Here is an 18,894-nt window from a genome sequence, read left to right as displayed (position 1 = left end):
CTGGGCTTCTCCACAGAAGCCGCCAAAAGTGGTGCCACTCTGTCTGGGTACCACAGGGGGTGTGGGAGGGGGTTTAGGCACCCTGGACTGAGTTACCTTGGTAACTCAAGTCGCACTCTTGTGCGATTGGCCCAAGTGGTGAGCCGGCCGGCTCACCACTTAGCATGTTTGATTGACAGCTAGGCTGAGTGAATGGGGGTGTGCTGCATAAAAGCAGGGCTTTGGGGACTGGAACTTTAGAAGTCGCCACAGGACCTGAGAAACCGACGAAGGAGAAGCTGAGCCGGCCTACCACGATGACACCACCGGCGGAGCCCTGCGGAACCGACTCACCACTTCCCGATGACAGAGAAGATTTCCCGACTGGAGAGGCTTTGTCCCCTGACTGGTGGGCACAACCAGTTTACCTTCTTCTCTTCGCACCCCAGGCTGTCTTGTGGTCCAATTGCCCGTGCCAAGCACCCCGGCAACCGGATAGCCACTTACCACTGGACCGCGAATAAAAGGTCCACTCCTTTTCCCTGAGAACTCTGCGGCTGGTTTCTTCCCTGGCAGTGCAACGTACTCCTGTCTTCCTCCTCGACGAGATCCTCTCTTCCCCCGGACAAAGCACCGACTTGCATCCGCTGCCAGGAACAACTGCCCCCGCTGGAGTCTTCTCACCACTTTAAGGTACCGTGTCCGCCAGGCCTCCCTTTCTAAAGATTGCTACAAGGTAATAATAATCCCTTAACCTTCTGGACTGGGTTGGCCGCCTTGACCTTCTAACGGGTCCCTTCCTTGTGGTCCAACTCTTTTTTTGAACTTTTGCAAGACTCTTGTGCACTTCAACCGTGTGACCTTGGACACATTTCGTTCTGATCCTCTTAAAGTGGATCTGGCCTTCTGAACTCTAACTTCACGGTTTTACTTGCCTCCCTCTCTTGTTTTGTTCTTCTGAAAGCGTTGGGATCTGTTTCATTTTATACTCTGCTTTTCTCTCCCTTTTAAAACTAATTATTAGAGTGCCATCTGCGTTAAGTGCTCACCGCTGTCTGAAAATAAGTGGGGCTTTACTTAAGACTTGTCTAAAATGACTCTAAGGGAGTGTATATCGTTTAGTGACCGTGTCTTTGAATTGCTTACTATTAGTGACTGTGTGTTTTTCTAGATGTGGTTTTAAATAAATAATTACATCTCTTTTACACCAAGCTCTGGTCAGTCTTTACTTGTTCTACTGTGGTCTTCTGACCTATTGTGAATACTCTGTTTACTGCCTAACTCTTCTTGAGGGAAGTCTGACTGCTCAGCCACAGCTACCAAGTGAATCTGTGTGGTACAGACTGCTACCAAGTGGGTTTACTGCCAAACACCTGTAGTCTTAAATCTTTTGCAGTGGTCCCAGAGGGAACTGCACAGGTTTCTGCCTAACACTCCCCAAGCTAGGAAGTACCACAATCGGAAAAAGGTAGAGGTACTGCAAGCCCCACAGTACCTGAGAACTGAAGAATTGTTTCCAGCTGGACGCCTTCCTGTTGCAGAGTAGCAGATCCTTGTTTCTGATCCTTGGTCATGGTGATTAAAGGGAGGACGTTGGGCGGGCTTCTGCAGCAGCACTTGAGAGAGGGACTCTACAGCAATGGATTCTCCTTGATTCAGCTGCTTTTTGTGGTTTTGGTGCCTTTTTCTCAGAGCCAAAGAAGAATGAACTGCTCCGGTTGGAAGTTACCTGATCCCATGGTCCTGGTCCTCTGGGTATTAAGCGTGTTATAAATTACCCATTACAATGCACTAAGTGATGGTCAGGGGTCCCCGGACATTGGGATTCTGCAGCCTTGGAAAGTTACAGCAAGTCGGGGATTGCGCCAAAATTAAGCTTGTCTCAAGGCTAGTTGGTCCCACCAGCCCAAGTGAAGCCGAGCAAGTTCCCATTCATTACCCGGCCCTAGGGCTGTCAATCACCAAGCAGGGTGGCTATCCTCCTGGACAGCCAGCCGGCCCATCAGAACTGTTTTCACACAGGCACACCAAGAGGTAAAGGAAAGGGAAGTTTCAGGACCCTCCCTCACTTCCTGCCTTTCCAGACACACTGGAACCTGGGCAGGCTTCTGGGCTGAAGTCTGACAAAGGCAAAATGCACAAAGGACGTAAACCCGATTCAAACAACAGAATAAAAGCCCAGAAAGAATGAACTGACAAGAAATGACGAGAAAAGAAGACAGGGGCCATTTTGGGGAAATGGGCACTCTTGGGTGCTGTACTGCAGCTGAGAAATCAGCCTGCAGATACATGGCACAAAGGTAGTAAAAAAGGAACCCCTGCCACCAGCCATTCAAGTTAGTAAGTTTAACAGAATGTTACATAAGAAGTGGGATAAGGAGTTACAATGTAACCCCCCAGCACTCCACATAGGGTGGTGTGTGCCGGACGCACAAAACAAAAGCTAAGTAAGACAAAAGTCATCTTACTATTCTTGGGAACAGTAGTTCACCCAAGAAAAGGTATTTAAACATTAAGAGAAGTCCAAGGAACTTTTCAATGGCACTGCATAAAAGGTGCAGTGTGTCACAATGCAAAATGCAGATGCCTAGGGAGTGTACCACACTCTATTAACAGTAAGAAACCAAAAATCCTAGTCAGAAAAACACATGAGCGAGTGGGGGGGGGGGTGGCAATGAAAGTCCCATGAACTCAGGAGTCAAAAATTTAAAAGCCATGAGTTCAGCAAAAGAGCTAGTGGTCTCTAAGGTTAAAGGGATTTGGCACAGAAATGAAAATTCTCCCTAACACGGACCAAAGTAATCCACCACCGTACACGGTTCACAAGCAGCTTCCACTGCCGACTGCCAAGTTACTTGGCCTCACTTCGTCGCCTTACATCTGTAAGGGGTAAAATAAAAACATGGAAGTTATATACAGGCAAAACAGAAGGTCCCAGTCAACAGGGAAAAAAAGACGATTACAAACAACAATTCTGGACCCAACAGTGTGGTGTGAAAACTCACAAGGTACTAGATCTGATCAATGAAAATGGGAATGTTCTGAGTTTATTAAAACAACAAAATGAACCATATCATCCCTTTAACAATATTTAATTGAGTTAATAGTTTAACCATTAAACATTATTCCTTCATAGGTGTTGAAGTGGGAAAATGGAAAAACAGACTCCCCTCTTTCCCCTCTCGCGCCTGGCCTAGAGGTTCACGGCCCAAGCACCCGCCACGAGAAGAGTTTGCCCATCTACCAGATGACCAGATACCCTGGTACAGGAACATACGGATGTGTCCATCTGCCTGCCCAGCAGCCCGCCCTGCCCATGCCGATGCCTGCGGCATGGATCAACTGGACTAAAACTATACGTCGTTAGAGATGCCATGACGACTTAGCCAACGGATAGCACACCTGTGCCAACATACACACTGGACACTCCCGCACCAATCTACATGAAAAATATACTCAGTGCTGTGACGTAGGCGACAGACATACCCACGGACGTGCATCTTTATTATTTTCCATATAGGCTTTCAAAAATGCAGAAACGCAAGACGCACCATGAACTCATCCAAAGAGCTTGCTTACGCTTCTCCTACACGTAGGTGCCATAATGAGAATTATAACGAAGACACGATACTGGTCATAAGACAATATGAGACTATAACCTAAAGCGCCTGTGCACCAGACGGTTCCACCTATATACTAGGCCTGAGTAGGCCGCAAGCAAGAGCTCCCGTGGACGATTAACAGAACAAGAGTCAGGTTGCTGATCCTGCAGAATGAGCCTGGGGAAAGCAGACAGCCAAGGTCGTAATGTTGCAAACCCACATTCCAAAAGCAGACCATCAAGGGCACGATGTTGCAACCTCGCACGCCGTGCACCAATATCAAAGTCGCACCTGCAATTAAACCAGGCACACAGTGGAAAAAACAATATTAATTGTGCAGAATTCTGCCTCAAACACGGTCCCATCCCACGTGACCAAGCCGAACCTGACGAGATGCCAAACCCAGGAGGAAGGAGGCGTCTGGACCCCTCGTTACAAGGCACAGGCAGATACACTTGAAAGGATCAATGGACATCTGCAACGGTGGGAGTAGTCGGCCGTCCAGCTCATGAATAAGTCTTCACATTGTCTGCATGTACCAATAGTGAAACATTGTTGCAAATTACAGGTACACCGAGAGCTGGGAACAGCGATGGTCCCAGGCTGGGAAACTCATGGGCGCACCAATCAGAACATGGGGCTCTTATCACTGATGCCATTAACATCAACCAATCATTAGGAGTCTTCATGTAACAATTCTCATGTATCTAATTGTAGGGACAACCCAGATATATCACCTGACTAACCCTCGGCCACTCATATTATTCTCTATACGTATGCTATACTAACCCTACCACTCGAGCAACCAATTAAGAGTGGCGATAGGTTTTTTGTTAATTTTCTAGAGTGACGCAGGTAGCGCGTCATACTACAGTAAAAAGGGCCTGCGAGCCCCACGATTGTGTGTGTGTCAGGTCAGACGCGTATGATCCTTGACCCATCCCTGCCGTTTGTGTTTAATAAACAGCAGAGTCACATTGCTTCTTGTGTGTGTCTCATACTCTATCTCCTTTGGGATATACGGGAGGAGTTGGGGCCTCCCTGCCCGGAGGTCTGCGGACGGCCCGGCCGACCCCGGCAGAATTTTCCCCCGACAATCTGGAGGCACTGCTGAGATCTGTTTAAGATCGGCATTTTTACTTTTACTTTTTCCAGGCACTCCAGTTGCGAGAAGGCCCGGCGGCGCGGCCCCCTCTGCCGTCGCCCCCTTCTGAGGACTACAGGACCGTCGCGGAACTGCGAGAAGACCGGACAGCGCAATCCGAATATTGGCCCTCGGGAGCCGGTTGAGAAGTATCCCGCCCGCGGTTGGCGAGTGTCCAGACGTGGTCCAGACGAGGGGAGGTGGCGAGCCGCTTGGAGGGGTGCACGCAGTCGAGCGGCCCCGCATCAGGAGAACTTGGTGAGCATGCCACGCACAACAAACAATGTGAAATTGTGAGGGAGGGGGGAAGAATTAAATACGGGAGGCGGGAGGTGTTGCACAGGTGAACGGCGAAGGTTTGATAGTTTAGTGTTAGAAATAGAATGAATGATAGTTGAATAAGCGCGAGAGCAGTTGGCAACGTAACGCGAGAGAAGGGGGCGGAGCACGACAACATCACGTGCGGCCGCTCGTAGAAACTGATTGGCCTAGGCCGCGACTACGTGTAAGGGTGTGTGTGTGTGTGTGGTTTCCTACGATTTGGCATTTATTGATCAATGAGTAGATGAGGATCCCTATTGTTCGAGCAAGACACTCGATAGGTAGATGACGTTTCCCTGTAGGCGGTAGCTAGTTAAGTTGCCTAAATACGGAAGATAATTGGCTGGTTAAACCCTCCTGTCGAGGGGCGTATCACACGCGAGGCGACGCAGCGTGCGCAGTCCGATTATAGTGTTGGTTTGATTACCTTGTTCCAGGAGTGACAGGAAGACAGCTGTGGGGTTAACGGGGGTAGATTGCAGGTGTATTCTGGATTTAAAGAGTATATGAAGAACCTACCAGTAGCTCTACGTGATCGGTGACGTCACCAATAGGGTTTTCATAGAATATCGCAAACACTAGGCATCCTCGTTGTGAGAGTGTTGAGGAAGAGAACGGTGGTAAGGGAGTGGAAACGGAGATAAACGGTAAAACGAGTTGATCGAGAAAAGGCGAAACGGGGAACGTGGCTGCGCACGGAGAACGCCGGCCACGGCAAGTGTAGAAGGGGGAGGAGCAAGTGAAAACAGGACGACTGTATAAGAACGTAATAAGGGGTACGCATCCGCAGGGGGCTACGTGCGCCTCAGCCGCAGGGGGCCGTAAGGGTGTTGTATAAAGGAAGAAGGGCAGAGGAAAATGTACAAATGAAACATACTATTTTTTTTATAATTTCCCTTAAGCGGACTATCGTAAGTCCCCAAACTTACGGAGCCAGGTAACGATATAAGGCTGTATATTGTAAACTACTAGTGGGATAAACTGACACCAGATTAAAGGAGGGTAGCGAGTGGAGCACTACTATGTCATACGGAACAGGATCGGGAGGGTGGGGGAACACCCTCACCACGCCACTACAATACATATGCACAACACTGCCACCCCATAGGGAGAAACTGATTAAGTATAGCATAGAATGGACCCAGGGGACGGATAACAAAATGCTAACACCGTGGCCGCCTAACGGTAGCTTCGATCCATATGCCCAACATTCACTATTAAATCATCTGCACAATACATATAAAGGGAAGAAGTTGGCAAACCACATGGAGGTGTTTAACTTATGGAGGATGTTCCAGGGGTACCGACCAGGACCAAATGGAATATTCACTATGGGGGAAATACCAGAAGAAACAGAGATTAAGGAGGAAGAAGGGAATGGGAAACAGGGGTATGAGGACCCAAAGAACATGGGGAACAGAGGTGAGGGAGGAGAAAAGAATAATAAAGCAGATGAAATAAAAGAGGAACCGAGCAATGATATACCCATAGTAGCGGGAGTAAAAACAGAGGGAGGGGGGTTGTACCCTTTAAGAGAATTGGGAGAAATAGAAAGAGGACAGTTAAGGGCGGCTGAGGGATACTCGAACCCGGCATACAGCCCTCCACCATATGTAGCTCATAGGAAAATGCCAGCAGGGGAAGGGAGGACTGGAGAAGACCAGACTGTGGAGATAGGAAATGATGAATGGGTAGCTGCACAGATATTATTAAAATTACGAGGTTCATTAACGGGAGAAGAGAGGGAGGTAGTGAAGAAAACAGACGAGGATAATACCAGGGAGAGTGAATTGAGGGGGGAAGAGCTGTTAAGACAAAAGGAAGAGATTTTGGAGGAACGATTAGCAAAACTAAGGGATGAACAGAATGAATTGACCAAGCAGCTTGAGAGGGAAGAGAGAGAGAGAGCGAGGAAAAGGAAAGAAGGTAGGAACGAATTAGAAAAAATAAGGGAACGAACTGAGGAGCAAAGGAGAGAAGCTGACAGGGTAAAAGCAGCAGCAGAAAGGGTATCAAGAGTAGTACTGCGGGAAAAGAAAAGGGAAGAAGAAGAAAAAGAAAAAGAAATGGCAATATGGAGGAGGAGGTTACTATCAGAATCAACTAAGAAATACGAAGAAGAGAGGGTGATGGAGAGTATAGTAGAAAAAGAAAGGGCGAAATGGGAGAGGGAGAAAGAGGATGAGAGAATATTAGAACAGATGAGAAGTGAAGTGATGGAGGAATTGAAAAGGAAGAGGGAGGAAAATAATAAGGAGATGGAGGAAAGGTATGAAGGAGAAAGAGGAGATAGGGGAAGAGAGAGTGGAAGATGGGGGAATATATATCATGACACAGAAGTAGCAACAACATCAGCACAAAGGGGAGCGGTTGACAAAAGAGAAAGAGGAGAACTGGACCTAATAGATTTACAAACAGTAACGATCAGGGGGGAAAAAGACCGAGTGGGGGGTGCCGTTTATAAATAGCTTTTGTAGTGAGGAAGAGAGAGTGGAAAGTGAAGGGAGGAAGAGTGAAAGGGAAAGCTTAGATAAACTATACATCACCCGGACCAACATGGACTCACCATGGATCAGTAGGAGAAAGGATGAGATGGAGAGAAGTGAGGGGGGAAAGACAGGAGTTGAGGAAAGACGGGCAAATGAGGACGCAACATCCCCATCCCCATCATCCCCATCACGCCCTCCCCTATTGCACCCTACAGGCTCAACCACCTCACGTTCGTTACGCAAAATAAAACTAGCGCCCTTCACCGACGAACGGACACCCTATACATGGCGGCTTAGAGACCTCCCTAGTCGCAGGCAGGTAGGAGATATACACATGCCCACATTAAATACAGACAAAGATGGAGAAGAAGGAGGTATCAGCAGGGGAAATAAAAACGAAAGTGAAAATGTGGAAGAAAGGGAAGAGGAGGAAGGGCGTGAGGATTCAATAATATGGAATACAAAGGGTGAACCAAGACATAATTTAATGCCACTTTTGGAGAGAGGTGGGGTTAGACCACAGTATGTTCCTTGGAAGCATACCGATAAAGAAAATATAAAATGTAGGCTCCCATCATTAAGTGGAGGTGCGGGTAAATGGATATATGAAATGGAAAAACACACCGCAGGACAGAAGCTAGCAGTAGGAGATGTAAAGGGCCTTTTAATATCAATATTAGGGGATAGAGTGGATGACATATGGAAAAGAGCGGGATTTCATGGGGTAACAATAACAAATACATCGCACGATGGGGCACCGTTCGCAAACTGCAGACATGCACTATGGCAGGCATTGAGGGTACAGTACCCAGACACCTCAGATATAGGAGCAATTACATCCCGCAAAATGCATGAGAACGAAGATCCTGTTGATTATATTCAGGAAATACAAGAGAAGTGGCGCATGGAAACTAGAGAACAATGGGATAAAACACCAGCAATATTTTACCATATACTGGTACAAGGGCTCCCGGAAGGAGTTCAGAAACAACTAAAGAAAGTAGTGGGAATGGAAGCAAAACCATGGCCCGAAATACAACTGACTATAGTGCATCATTGTAGGACATGGCAAGGAAAAATGAAACAAAAGGAAGAGGACAGGAAAACGGAAGAGGCTAAACTAGTACAGAAAAAGCTTACTAAGTACACAATGGAAGGGTCACTAATAACTACACCTACAACAATGACCCAAAGCCCCACACAAGTAGTGGCTGCACAAGATTGCTCCCAAATACCACCTTCACAGATTACAACACAACAGGTGCCGCCACTCCAACCATACACGCCCAACATGGGAGGAGGATACCCAATGCAAGGAGCTGGATATTACAATTATAACAGGGGGAGAGGAGGACTTATGAGGGGGAGAGGGTAAGGGTATGGTACCCAACCGCAGGTGGGAGGATTTAGAAATTCCTACCCCACAGGGCAACCAGTATACCAGGACAACACAGGGAGCTTTCCATGGCAGAATAGGGAACCACCGGTGTGTTGGAGCTGTGGACTATTGGGGCACATGTCACGCACGTGTAGAGTTAGACCAGGAACACCATCATGGAGTAATCAGGGACAACCACGGCCCGCACAAGTACAGCAAGGCATACCACAACAGCAAATATTGCCACAAGGAAATGAACAACAACAACAATCAACACAACAACAGCCACAAACATTGCCACAACAACAGGTAGCGATCACACAACAACCACAAATGCAATTGGGTAGGGTGACGGTTTTGGGACACAACCCTTATACCGGGAATGGCCAGTCATTGTACCCCCAATAGGACAGCCCACAGACGGCCTTGGTGTGTCCCATCCTGTCAGTAACACCTAATAGTGCGGAGGAACCACGCATAGAGGTAACGATAGGTGACAAAAAATTATCATTCCTTGTTGACACCGGGGCGACCCGGTCTTGCATAAGGGAAGGTAAATTTAAGATGTCAGGTGAGACCATGAACACCCAAGGATTCTCTGGGGCTAAAGGGTTGGTTCCCATTACTGATAACATTCCCTTATCTATTGGAGATTACGATCTGTCAGTTGCGCTTTTATATTATAGTGCTTCACCAGTAAATATACTAGGGAGAGATATAATGAACAGGTTGAATATGACGATCTCCTTTACTGAGGACGGCATAATTTGCTCTACTCCAGGGATTAACATGCTCACAGCACGGCAAATTATGCAGGCATACTGTGGACAGACAGCGATTAGGGCGGAGCCAGTAGATGGTGAACTGTTCCAGTATGGAACGGACATGGCAATTGCATGGATGCCAGGGATAGAAGGGAAAATATGGAGAAGGCCAGCAGCCTATCTGTTCAGACCAGAAACACCTGTTAATGAACCAGAAGGGAAGGTGGTTTCAATGGATATTGAGAGCATTATTGCAACAGCTGATTATATTGCTGTACATGCCCAAGACAAAGAAGGAAGAGCATGGAGGGCAGTACTAGCATTAGCAGAAGGATGTAGGCTCACCCAGGTGTCAGATGAAGAGCTGTTTTCAGATGAAAAGGAAGAAGGTGAAATGGTGTTTATGATGAGTGTGGAAATATGGCTAAGAGTGGCCTACAAACAAGTAGCACAGAAAATTGCAATGGCACTTGAGGCACCCACATGCACCCCGGTCCCTTTCTTTAAGGACGATATGTCAAAGGTACCCAAATCATTGTGGACTACTGGCCCCTATGACGTGGGCTGCATAAAAAGTATAGGGGGAGTAAAAATAAAATTGAAAAAGGGTGCAATACTCCCCAGAGTAAAACAGTACCCACTATCAAAAGAGGCAGATGAGGGCATATATGAAACCATAACGGCCCTTATAAATAATGGTATATTGTTCCCCTCAGAATCACCATGTAATACGGCTGTGTACCCAGTGCGCAAGGCTAAAGGAGGGTCTTGGCGCTTTATACAGGACCTTAGGCCCTTGAACAACATAGTAGAAGCGGAATATCCCGTAGCTGCAAACCCGGCCACAATATTGAGTGGCATTCCAGCAGAAGCATCACGATTTACAGTGATCGACCTTAAAAATGCTTTTTTCTCAATACCATTACACCCAGACTCACAAGATCTGACGAGCTTCACTTACAGAAACGCTAAATGGAAGCACACCAGATTGCCACAAGGGTATTGTGAATCACCTTCAATTTTCAACAGAGTGATACAGATGGATTTGGGTAATATTGAAGTAGAAAGCACGGTGTTGCAGTATGTGGATGACATAATAATTTGCAGTAAAAACGAAAAAAAACATGCAGAGAGGACTCATTAAAGATGTTGACAAAATTGGCTGACAAAGGTTACAAGGTAGACATGGAAAAGATACAGTACTGTCAGGAACAGGTACTTTACATTGGTCAGCTTATATCCCAGCATGGAAGAAAGATCGCACCACAAAGAGCACAAGCTATTTCGGCCACTCCAATGCCACAAACTGTAAGGGAACTGCAGCAGTTCCTGGGGCTCTGCAACTACTGTAGAGCTTGGGTATTTGATTACAGTTCATATATAGGACCCCTGCTTGAGGCATTACGGGAAGCTAATAATGGGGAGAACAAATTGGGGTGGACGAGGGAAATGAAAGAAGCTTTTGATGAATTAAAAGATGCGATATCAACTGCTCCGGTGCTGGCATCCCCATACTATGAGCGGCGATTTTTTATATTTTCACATTGCGACTCAGCAGTAATGAAAGCCGTGTTGGCTCAAAAAACAAGCATGGGCTACAAACCAGTAGCATTTTATAGTGGCCACTTAGATCCTGTAATGTTAGGCCACTTCCCCTGCGAACAAGGTCTCGCCGCAGCCGCTTTTGCGGTGGAGAAAGCATCAACAATAACCATGGGGTGCCCGACTACACTATTTGTCGAACATGCACTTTTTGCAATATTGAATAAACCTAAATCCACCCTAACCACGCAAAGGGCATCAGGTTATAAGATCATTCTATCCAGAGCTGAACTATCAATTGTTAGATGTAGCACGGTCAACCCTGCACGGTTCCTAGCAGAAGTAATTGAGGAGGGAGACTATGCCCATGACTGTACTGAAACAACTGAAATGTACTCATGTACTAGAAAAGTTGAGGAAAACGCACTAGAGGGGGGTGAGCTGTTATTTATTGATGGTTCATCAACCATCGATCAGGGGGATGGTGTGAGGAGGACTGGGGCAGCAGTGGTGAAAATGATGGAGGTACCGGTGTGTGTGGCAGTGAAATGTGTACAATTACCACAGCATTACTCCGCTCAAGCAGCTGAACTGGTCGCACTGATCTTGGCGTTGAAGGAAAGCTTTGACAAACGAGTGACTATATATTCCGACAGCGCATATGTTACATCAACTGTCCACTCAGGGTTGTCGAAATGGAGAAGAAGAGGGTTTAGGAGAGCTGATGGCACCCCAGTGCAACATGCTCTCTTATTGGCTGAACTGATTGAGGTAATAAATGACCCCCAGGAACTAGCTTTAGTAAAATGCACCGCACACACCAATGGTGAAGATCACGTCTCAAAGGGGAATGCAGCAGCAGACGCACATGCGAAGTATGCTGCATACTTTGGTGAGAATGGAACCCCCCAGAGTCACAGAGAGGGAGAGGGAGGGGAATAGCAAAAGAGATGTTGTTAAGAGAAGGGTACACCCATCTCCCAGCCACACAGATTATGGAGCTACAAGCGGCTGCACCAATGGCCGAAAAGGAAATATGGGTAAAAAGAGGATGTACAATGTCCCCAACTGACGCACTATGGCGCCAGGGTGGCACTGGAAAGGTTGTAATACCATTGGCACTTTTGAACACTGCCCTGAGCCAACTACATCATCCAGCCCACACAGGCAAGGAAGTAATTGCAGCACAAATTAGAGAAGACTGGTTCTGCCCCGAGTTAAATTTGCATGTGTCGAATTTTATCAGTAACTGTATCACATGTCAACAGTTTACGGCCGGCCACACTCTAAAGGTGATAAGAGGTACTATACCCCGGCCAGAGGGACCTTTCCGGCATCTCCACATTGACTATGTTGATATGATCAATATATGTCAAGGAAATAGGTATATGATTGTAGTAGTATGCCCATTCTCTAGGTGGATTGAGGCAGGGCCCTGTTCACACCCAGATGCATTTAGAGCAGCCAAGTTCCTAGTGAGGGAGGTCTTCCCCAGGTGGGGAGTGTGCGAGGTGTTAAGGTCAGACAACGGCCCACATTTTGCAAACGAGATGTTTCAGCACATTACATCGCTGCTGAACATTAAACACAAATTTGCATGTGCATACCACCCACAGGCCAACGGTGTATGTGAACGCCTGAATGGCCTATTAAAGGAGGCAATTGCAAAGATACAGCAAACAACAAAGAAGAGTTGGTTATATTGTCTTCCATTAGCACTATTTGAGCTGAGGATTAGGCCAGGGTCCGACCACCACCTCACTCCCCATGAGGTGGTTACCAGACGTCAAATGCGCCTTCCCCTAACGCCAACGTCAAGAGCATTTACCGACCATGAAAGTACTGCAAGTGTTCTGGGTGATGAAATGTACCAATATGTGTCTTCTTTGATTACTAGTGTAGTGTTTGTGTCTCAACAGCTCGAGCGCACACGGGGCGGGTCTAATAGAAGCCAGCAAGAAGACGCGGATAAAGAACTGGAAAAGGAAGGATTGTGTAAGGTGACCACGTACTACTTCGCAACTTCAATAGGAAATGGAATGACCCACGCTTTACTGGTCCCCATCTGGTAGAGGAGGTATCAACAAGAGCAGTAAAGTTACAGGACAAGCGTGCCTGGAACCACCTACACGACGTAAAGATCTACAGACAACAGACCCGCCCCAGCGCCACCGACAGGTCCATTGAGAGAACAGCAACAACATCGACAACAGAAGAAGGAAGTTCTACCACAGCCAGCGGCCCAAGTATTCCCATACCCTGTCACTCCCCAGACTCCCCAGAGACAATAACTGAAGAAGAAAGGGGTGATCCCCATCCAGCCCACCCCATGATCACACGCTCAAAGAGTAAAACAACGCCCACCGGTTGAACCCAAACACCCCCTGCCCACCATCCACTGACCCCTGTACCCATTACAGTAGTAACTGTACTAAAGGACATTGCCTCGCACTAATACACATGTAAAAACGTGAATGCTCTCTTTTCTTTTCTCTTGCACATGCAGGAACCGCATATTATTGTATTGCTAAGAAGTAGATAACTAACAAATTCACTGCCCAGGAGTAGATGGTACCTTCAGACGATAATTACCCAGAAGAATTGTCACACCAATTTGTATATGAAATAAAAAGGCCAACGTACCTGAAAAGGAAAAGGGTACAAGTTTACTACACAGCGTTCCTTTTGGCCATAGAATATTCGATGCCCCACCTCCACCCATACTTACCTGCCCTAAGAGATAGATCGCTCAGAGTAGCGTGGGAACAGCTCTTCGCCTGGGCACTGAATGACTATTTGATAGGGAGAGCTTAACAACTAACATTTAATAATCAGCATATTAAGAATTTTCAGGCGGGCAACTCTAACATCGCAAGAATTTGCTGCCGGACTGCAGCAAGGCAAGAGCAAAATGCCGGTGAAATTAGCATATGTAATAAAAGTAATAGGGATTTTGATAATCACCGGGTTCGTAGCTGCCTCTGTATGGCAGTACAGCTATGCTACCAATATTATTGCTGTACCCAAACCTAACACACCCCCATCCCCAGCTGCAACAGGTGTTACGTCAGGTGATATTAGCAAAGTTGCGCACAAGAAGAATAGAGTACAACGCAGCACATACTCAGATAATAAAGGTATTGACAATTATATACAAGATTCAGCACACGTCTCAAACAACATATGGTATCAACACATGACCCGTATTGGTAAGCAGACAACAGAAGACAGCTGCTACGTCTGCTCATTAATACCATACGCCATGAGCGCTTCTCGAACATTTGTTGCCACAGAAATAGACGAAAAAACAGCACGGTGCATAATATACTTGGCACTGTTCCAAACGAAAGGAAGATTTCAAGGAACAGTGGTGCATATGACGTGGAAAACACGAGTCTCATACCCATACGAAAACAACTTCCTCAAGACTTATTTGAGTTACCACAAGAGCAGTTTACATGCTGAAGCATTTAGATACATAACAAGTGGTCCTGCAAAAGGAGAAACAAAGAAAGTAACATTGCAGTACTTATCATGTGATTGGTACGCCACTGAAGTTCCTGGTAAATTAGGATGCTGGGAGAGGCCACTGGTGACGATAACGGGGAAAATATACTTGGACAACAAATGGGAGATAGGAGTGGTTGGCAGCAACATGATAACAAAAGAAACTATTTCAACTATCGATGCGCACAATCACAGATGTTGGACAACTTGGATCAAATACGTGCCTATGCTCACATGGATAGAAACGGATGAAGACCCGATAACAATACTGCCGTTGACTGCGCCTAAAGTATGCTACCAACATAAAGGAGAGGTGGACGTAGGATATAACACCAATTGTGGAAGCGTGATGGAGTTACCTGAGGGGGGAGCAGGAACAGCAGTGATAATGGACCATTACTGGGCCTGTGGAGAAAAGGCATATCACACGCTGCCCCCTCTGTGGAATGGTGTATGCTCGATGGTGCACGTTAATGTACCATCGCTAGTGGTACCCCAGAAGCATGTGAATGTGGCAAACTTTCCCAAAATGGATGAAGGGGACAAGAGAAATAAGAGATCTGCACCGCCTCAGGGGGAGCCATGGAACAGGACCAACGGCAATGATACTGTCCTAAACAGACGGAAAAGACAAGGGGAACCTCTGACAGGAAATTACCTATGGGGAAGGTCGGAAACGGCACTCACTTCGATTCCGCCAGAACACAGACTATTCAGCAGAGCAGCAATGTTCTTCTCCTCAATAATACATCCAGGACTGCAGGCTTACGCAAACGCAAAATGGCTCCAGATAACTAGATGGGAACTCATGATGACCATCAATTCTACAGTAAACGGATTCAACGCAATAAAAGAAGAGCTGCGAGCAATAAGGATGGTAGCACTGCAGAACAGATATGTATTGGACCTCCTCACTGCTATGGAAGGAGGAGTTTGCGCAAAGATAGGACAATCATGCTGCACATTCATTCCTGCCAATGATGCTGACAACGGTACATTGACAGAAGCAGTCTCACAACTGGCCCAGTTACACTCCAAAATGGTGGATGAAAGTAAGGGTGTGAAAAAGGATGAGAGCTGGTTTTCGCTATTATGGTCATGGATGCCGTCTTGGCTGTCAGATGGACTGAAAATTATAGTTGGGTGTATTATTTTGGCTGGAGCTACACTGATCATAATAAGATTTTGGAAAGCCCGGAAGGCACGCACCACTGACGAGTTGCTTGAAATGGTTGGTATGCACCCATTGATGCCAGCAGATGACGGCCAACACACAGGCATAATAATACAAGAGAGAGAGAAATTGCGCAACCAGATCATCACCAACCATCTGGACCCACCATAGGTGAAGGTCGAGAACCCAAGAAACCCCAGGAGTTACATAGGGAAATGGGTATACTGTACTCCTGGAGGAGCCTGTGAGTAGATGTATTGGTCATTTGAAGATCATGTTAACCATTATGGACATTTAGGAGGAATAACTAAAGTGTGGAGAGTAAGAGGAGATAACGAAAAGGATATGTTTGTGGTCGACAAGTCGACCAGAGGGGGGACTGAAGTGGGAAAATGGAAAAACAGACTCCCCTCTTTCCCCTCTCGCGCCTGGCCTAAAGGTTCACGGCCCAAGCACCCGCCACGAGAAGAGTTTGCCCATCTACCAGACGACCAGATACCCTGGTACAGGAACATACGGATGTGTCCATCTGCCTGCCCAGCAGCCCGCCCTGCCCATGCCGATGCCTGCGGCATGGATCAACTGGACTAAAACTATACGTCGTTAGAGATGCCATGACGCCTTAGCCAACGGATAGCACACCTGTGCCAACATACACACTGGACACTCCGGCACCAATCTACATGAAGAATATACTCAGTGCTGTGACGTAGGTGACAGACATACTCACGGACGTGCATCTTTATTATTTTCCATATAGGCTTTCAAAAATGCAGAAACGCAAGACGCACCATGAACTCATCCAAAGAGCTTGCTTACACTTCTCCTACACGTAGGTGCCATAATGAGAATTATAACGAAGATACGATACTGGTCATAAGACAATATGAGACTATAACCTAAAGCGCCTGTGCACCAGACGGTTCCACCTATATACTAGGCCTGAGTAGGCCGCAAGCAAGAGCTCCCGTGGACGATTAACAGAACAAGAGTCAGGTTGCTGATCCTGCAGAATGAGCCTGGGGAAAGCAGACAGCCAAGGTCGTAATGTTGCAAAACCACATTCCAAAAGCAGACCATCAAGGGCACGATGTTGCAACCTCGCACGCCGTGCACCAATATCAAAGTCGCACCTGCAATTAAACCAGGCACACAGTGGAAAAAACAATATTAATTGTGCAGAATTCTGCCTCAAACACGGTCCCATCCCACGTGACCAAGCCGAACCTGATGAGATGCCAAACCCAGGAGGAAGGAGGCGTCTGGACCCCTCGTTACAAGACACAGGCAGATACACTTGAAAGGATCAATGGACATCTGCAACGGTGGGAGTAGTCGGCCGTCCAGCTCATGAATAAGTCTTCACATTGTCTGCATGTACCAATAGTGAAACATTGTTGCAAATTACAGGTAGTCCGAGAGCTGGGAACAGCGATGGTCCCAGGCTGGGAAGCTCACGGGCACACCAATCAGAACATGGGGCTCTTATCACTGATGCCATTAACATCAACCAATCATTAGGAGTCTTCATGTAACAATTGTCATGTATCTAATTGTAGGGACAACCCAGATATATCACCTGACTAACCCTCGGCCACTCATATTATTCTCTATACGTATGCTATACTAACCCTACCACTCGAGCAACCAATTAAGAGTGGTGATAGGTTTTTTGTTAATTTTCTAGAGTGACGCAGGTAGCGCGTCATACTACAGTAAAAAAGGCCTGCGAGCCCCACGATTGTGTGTGTGTCAGGTCAGACGCGTATGATCCTTGACCCATCCCTGCCGTTTGTGTTTAATAAACAGCAAAGTCACATTGCTTCTTGTGTGTGTCTCAAACTATATCTCCTTTGGGATATACGGGAGGAGTTGGGGCCTCCCTGCCCGGAGGTCTGCAGACGGCCCGGCCGACCCCGGCAGAATTTTCCCCCGACAGTGTTTGCACATTTTACTGTTTAAAGTAGCATTTCAACTTGAAAAACGTGGTTTCTTTACACAGCATACAGGACTGTGTTTTATACAATATTTGCAATGCGGTCACTAAGTATTTGGAGTGTTGCATACTACCAACATTCTTACCAGTAGACAACATCCAGTGGTGCAAAAAATCTCCTCTGAATTAAGTCGGCAAAGTAACGTTCTGTTTCCCTGCATGCAGTTCCATTTCCAATTACAACAGTATTACACCTATGAGCAAAACAAAAAAAACAAATGGACATTTAGTTTTAACTGAGGACTTATTGAGGAAGTGCTTGGAATGCAGTTGTAGCCAGACAAAAAGAAAATAAGAGTATGAGGATTTTCTTGAAAAAGTAAAAACACAATACAGACCTTGCAGAGTGAATGCCTTTCCTAGGCCACATCATATTGTTGTCTTCCAGCTATTATGCATAAGAAGAGGCCCATGTGATCTGAACAGTGAAGCCAAATTACTTCATATTGTATCCATAGTAGTGTACCATATCACTGTATCCCTTACATATAGCTAGGTGTATGGATGTGTTTGGTTATATCAAAAGCAAACTTGCAGGTAATGTCTCATTTACATTAAATGTGTGCTTTTAAATAAATACCATAAGCCCCGAATGTCTACCTTATTAATGGTGTTGCGACGCCCAATACTTTGTCCTAGCCCTTTGTCCACAGTGTATGTTGCTTTTTACATTACCCCCCCACCACTTAGTTGGTATCCACTCATCGCCCATCACTGCAAACTGTACAGCCACGCTACCCAGGCACTGCCGCTGTAATATGCAATGCATCCTACGCGTTTCAAAAACAAACAACTACAAAAATATACAAAAAACACAAATGAGTAATCTTTCTAGTTACCAAGATCCTGTGTTGTCAAATAAGATGCCATATTTATGATGTCACAAGCTCGGGACAAGTTACATACACATAAACGAGGAGGACACAGTCAAGGGTGCATGGGAGGGAGGCCCTTTACCATGATCCATAGCAACTACTACCACCTGGCAAAGCCCACCA

At 46.5% G+C, this 18,894-nt stretch overlaps 1 protein-coding gene across 1 annotated transcript in view; it reads right to left on the bottom strand.

Moving 5' to 3' along the window:
- SRBD1 (S1 RNA binding domain 1) overlaps positions 1 to 18,894 on the bottom strand; it is a 1,352,005-nt gene that overhangs the window by 674,919 nt on the left and 658,192 nt on the right. The window contains exon 15 of the mRNA XM_069608446.1: positions 17,983 to 18,090. Within this exon, the coding sequence (XP_069464547.1) occupies positions 17,983 to 18,090 (108 nt within the window). The remainder of the gene's footprint in view (positions 1 to 17,982; positions 18,091 to 18,894) is intronic.

This window comes from Ambystoma mexicanum, chromosome 4q (assembly GCF_040938575.1).
Source record: "Ambystoma mexicanum isolate Mex_15411 chromosome 4q, UKY_AmexF1_1, whole genome shotgun sequence".
In the NCBI taxonomy this organism is placed as follows: Eukaryota; Metazoa; Chordata; class Amphibia; order Caudata; family Ambystomatidae; genus Ambystoma; species Ambystoma mexicanum.
Note: the sequence above shows the minus strand (reverse complement) of the source record. Positions and strands in the feature narration are given on the sequence as shown.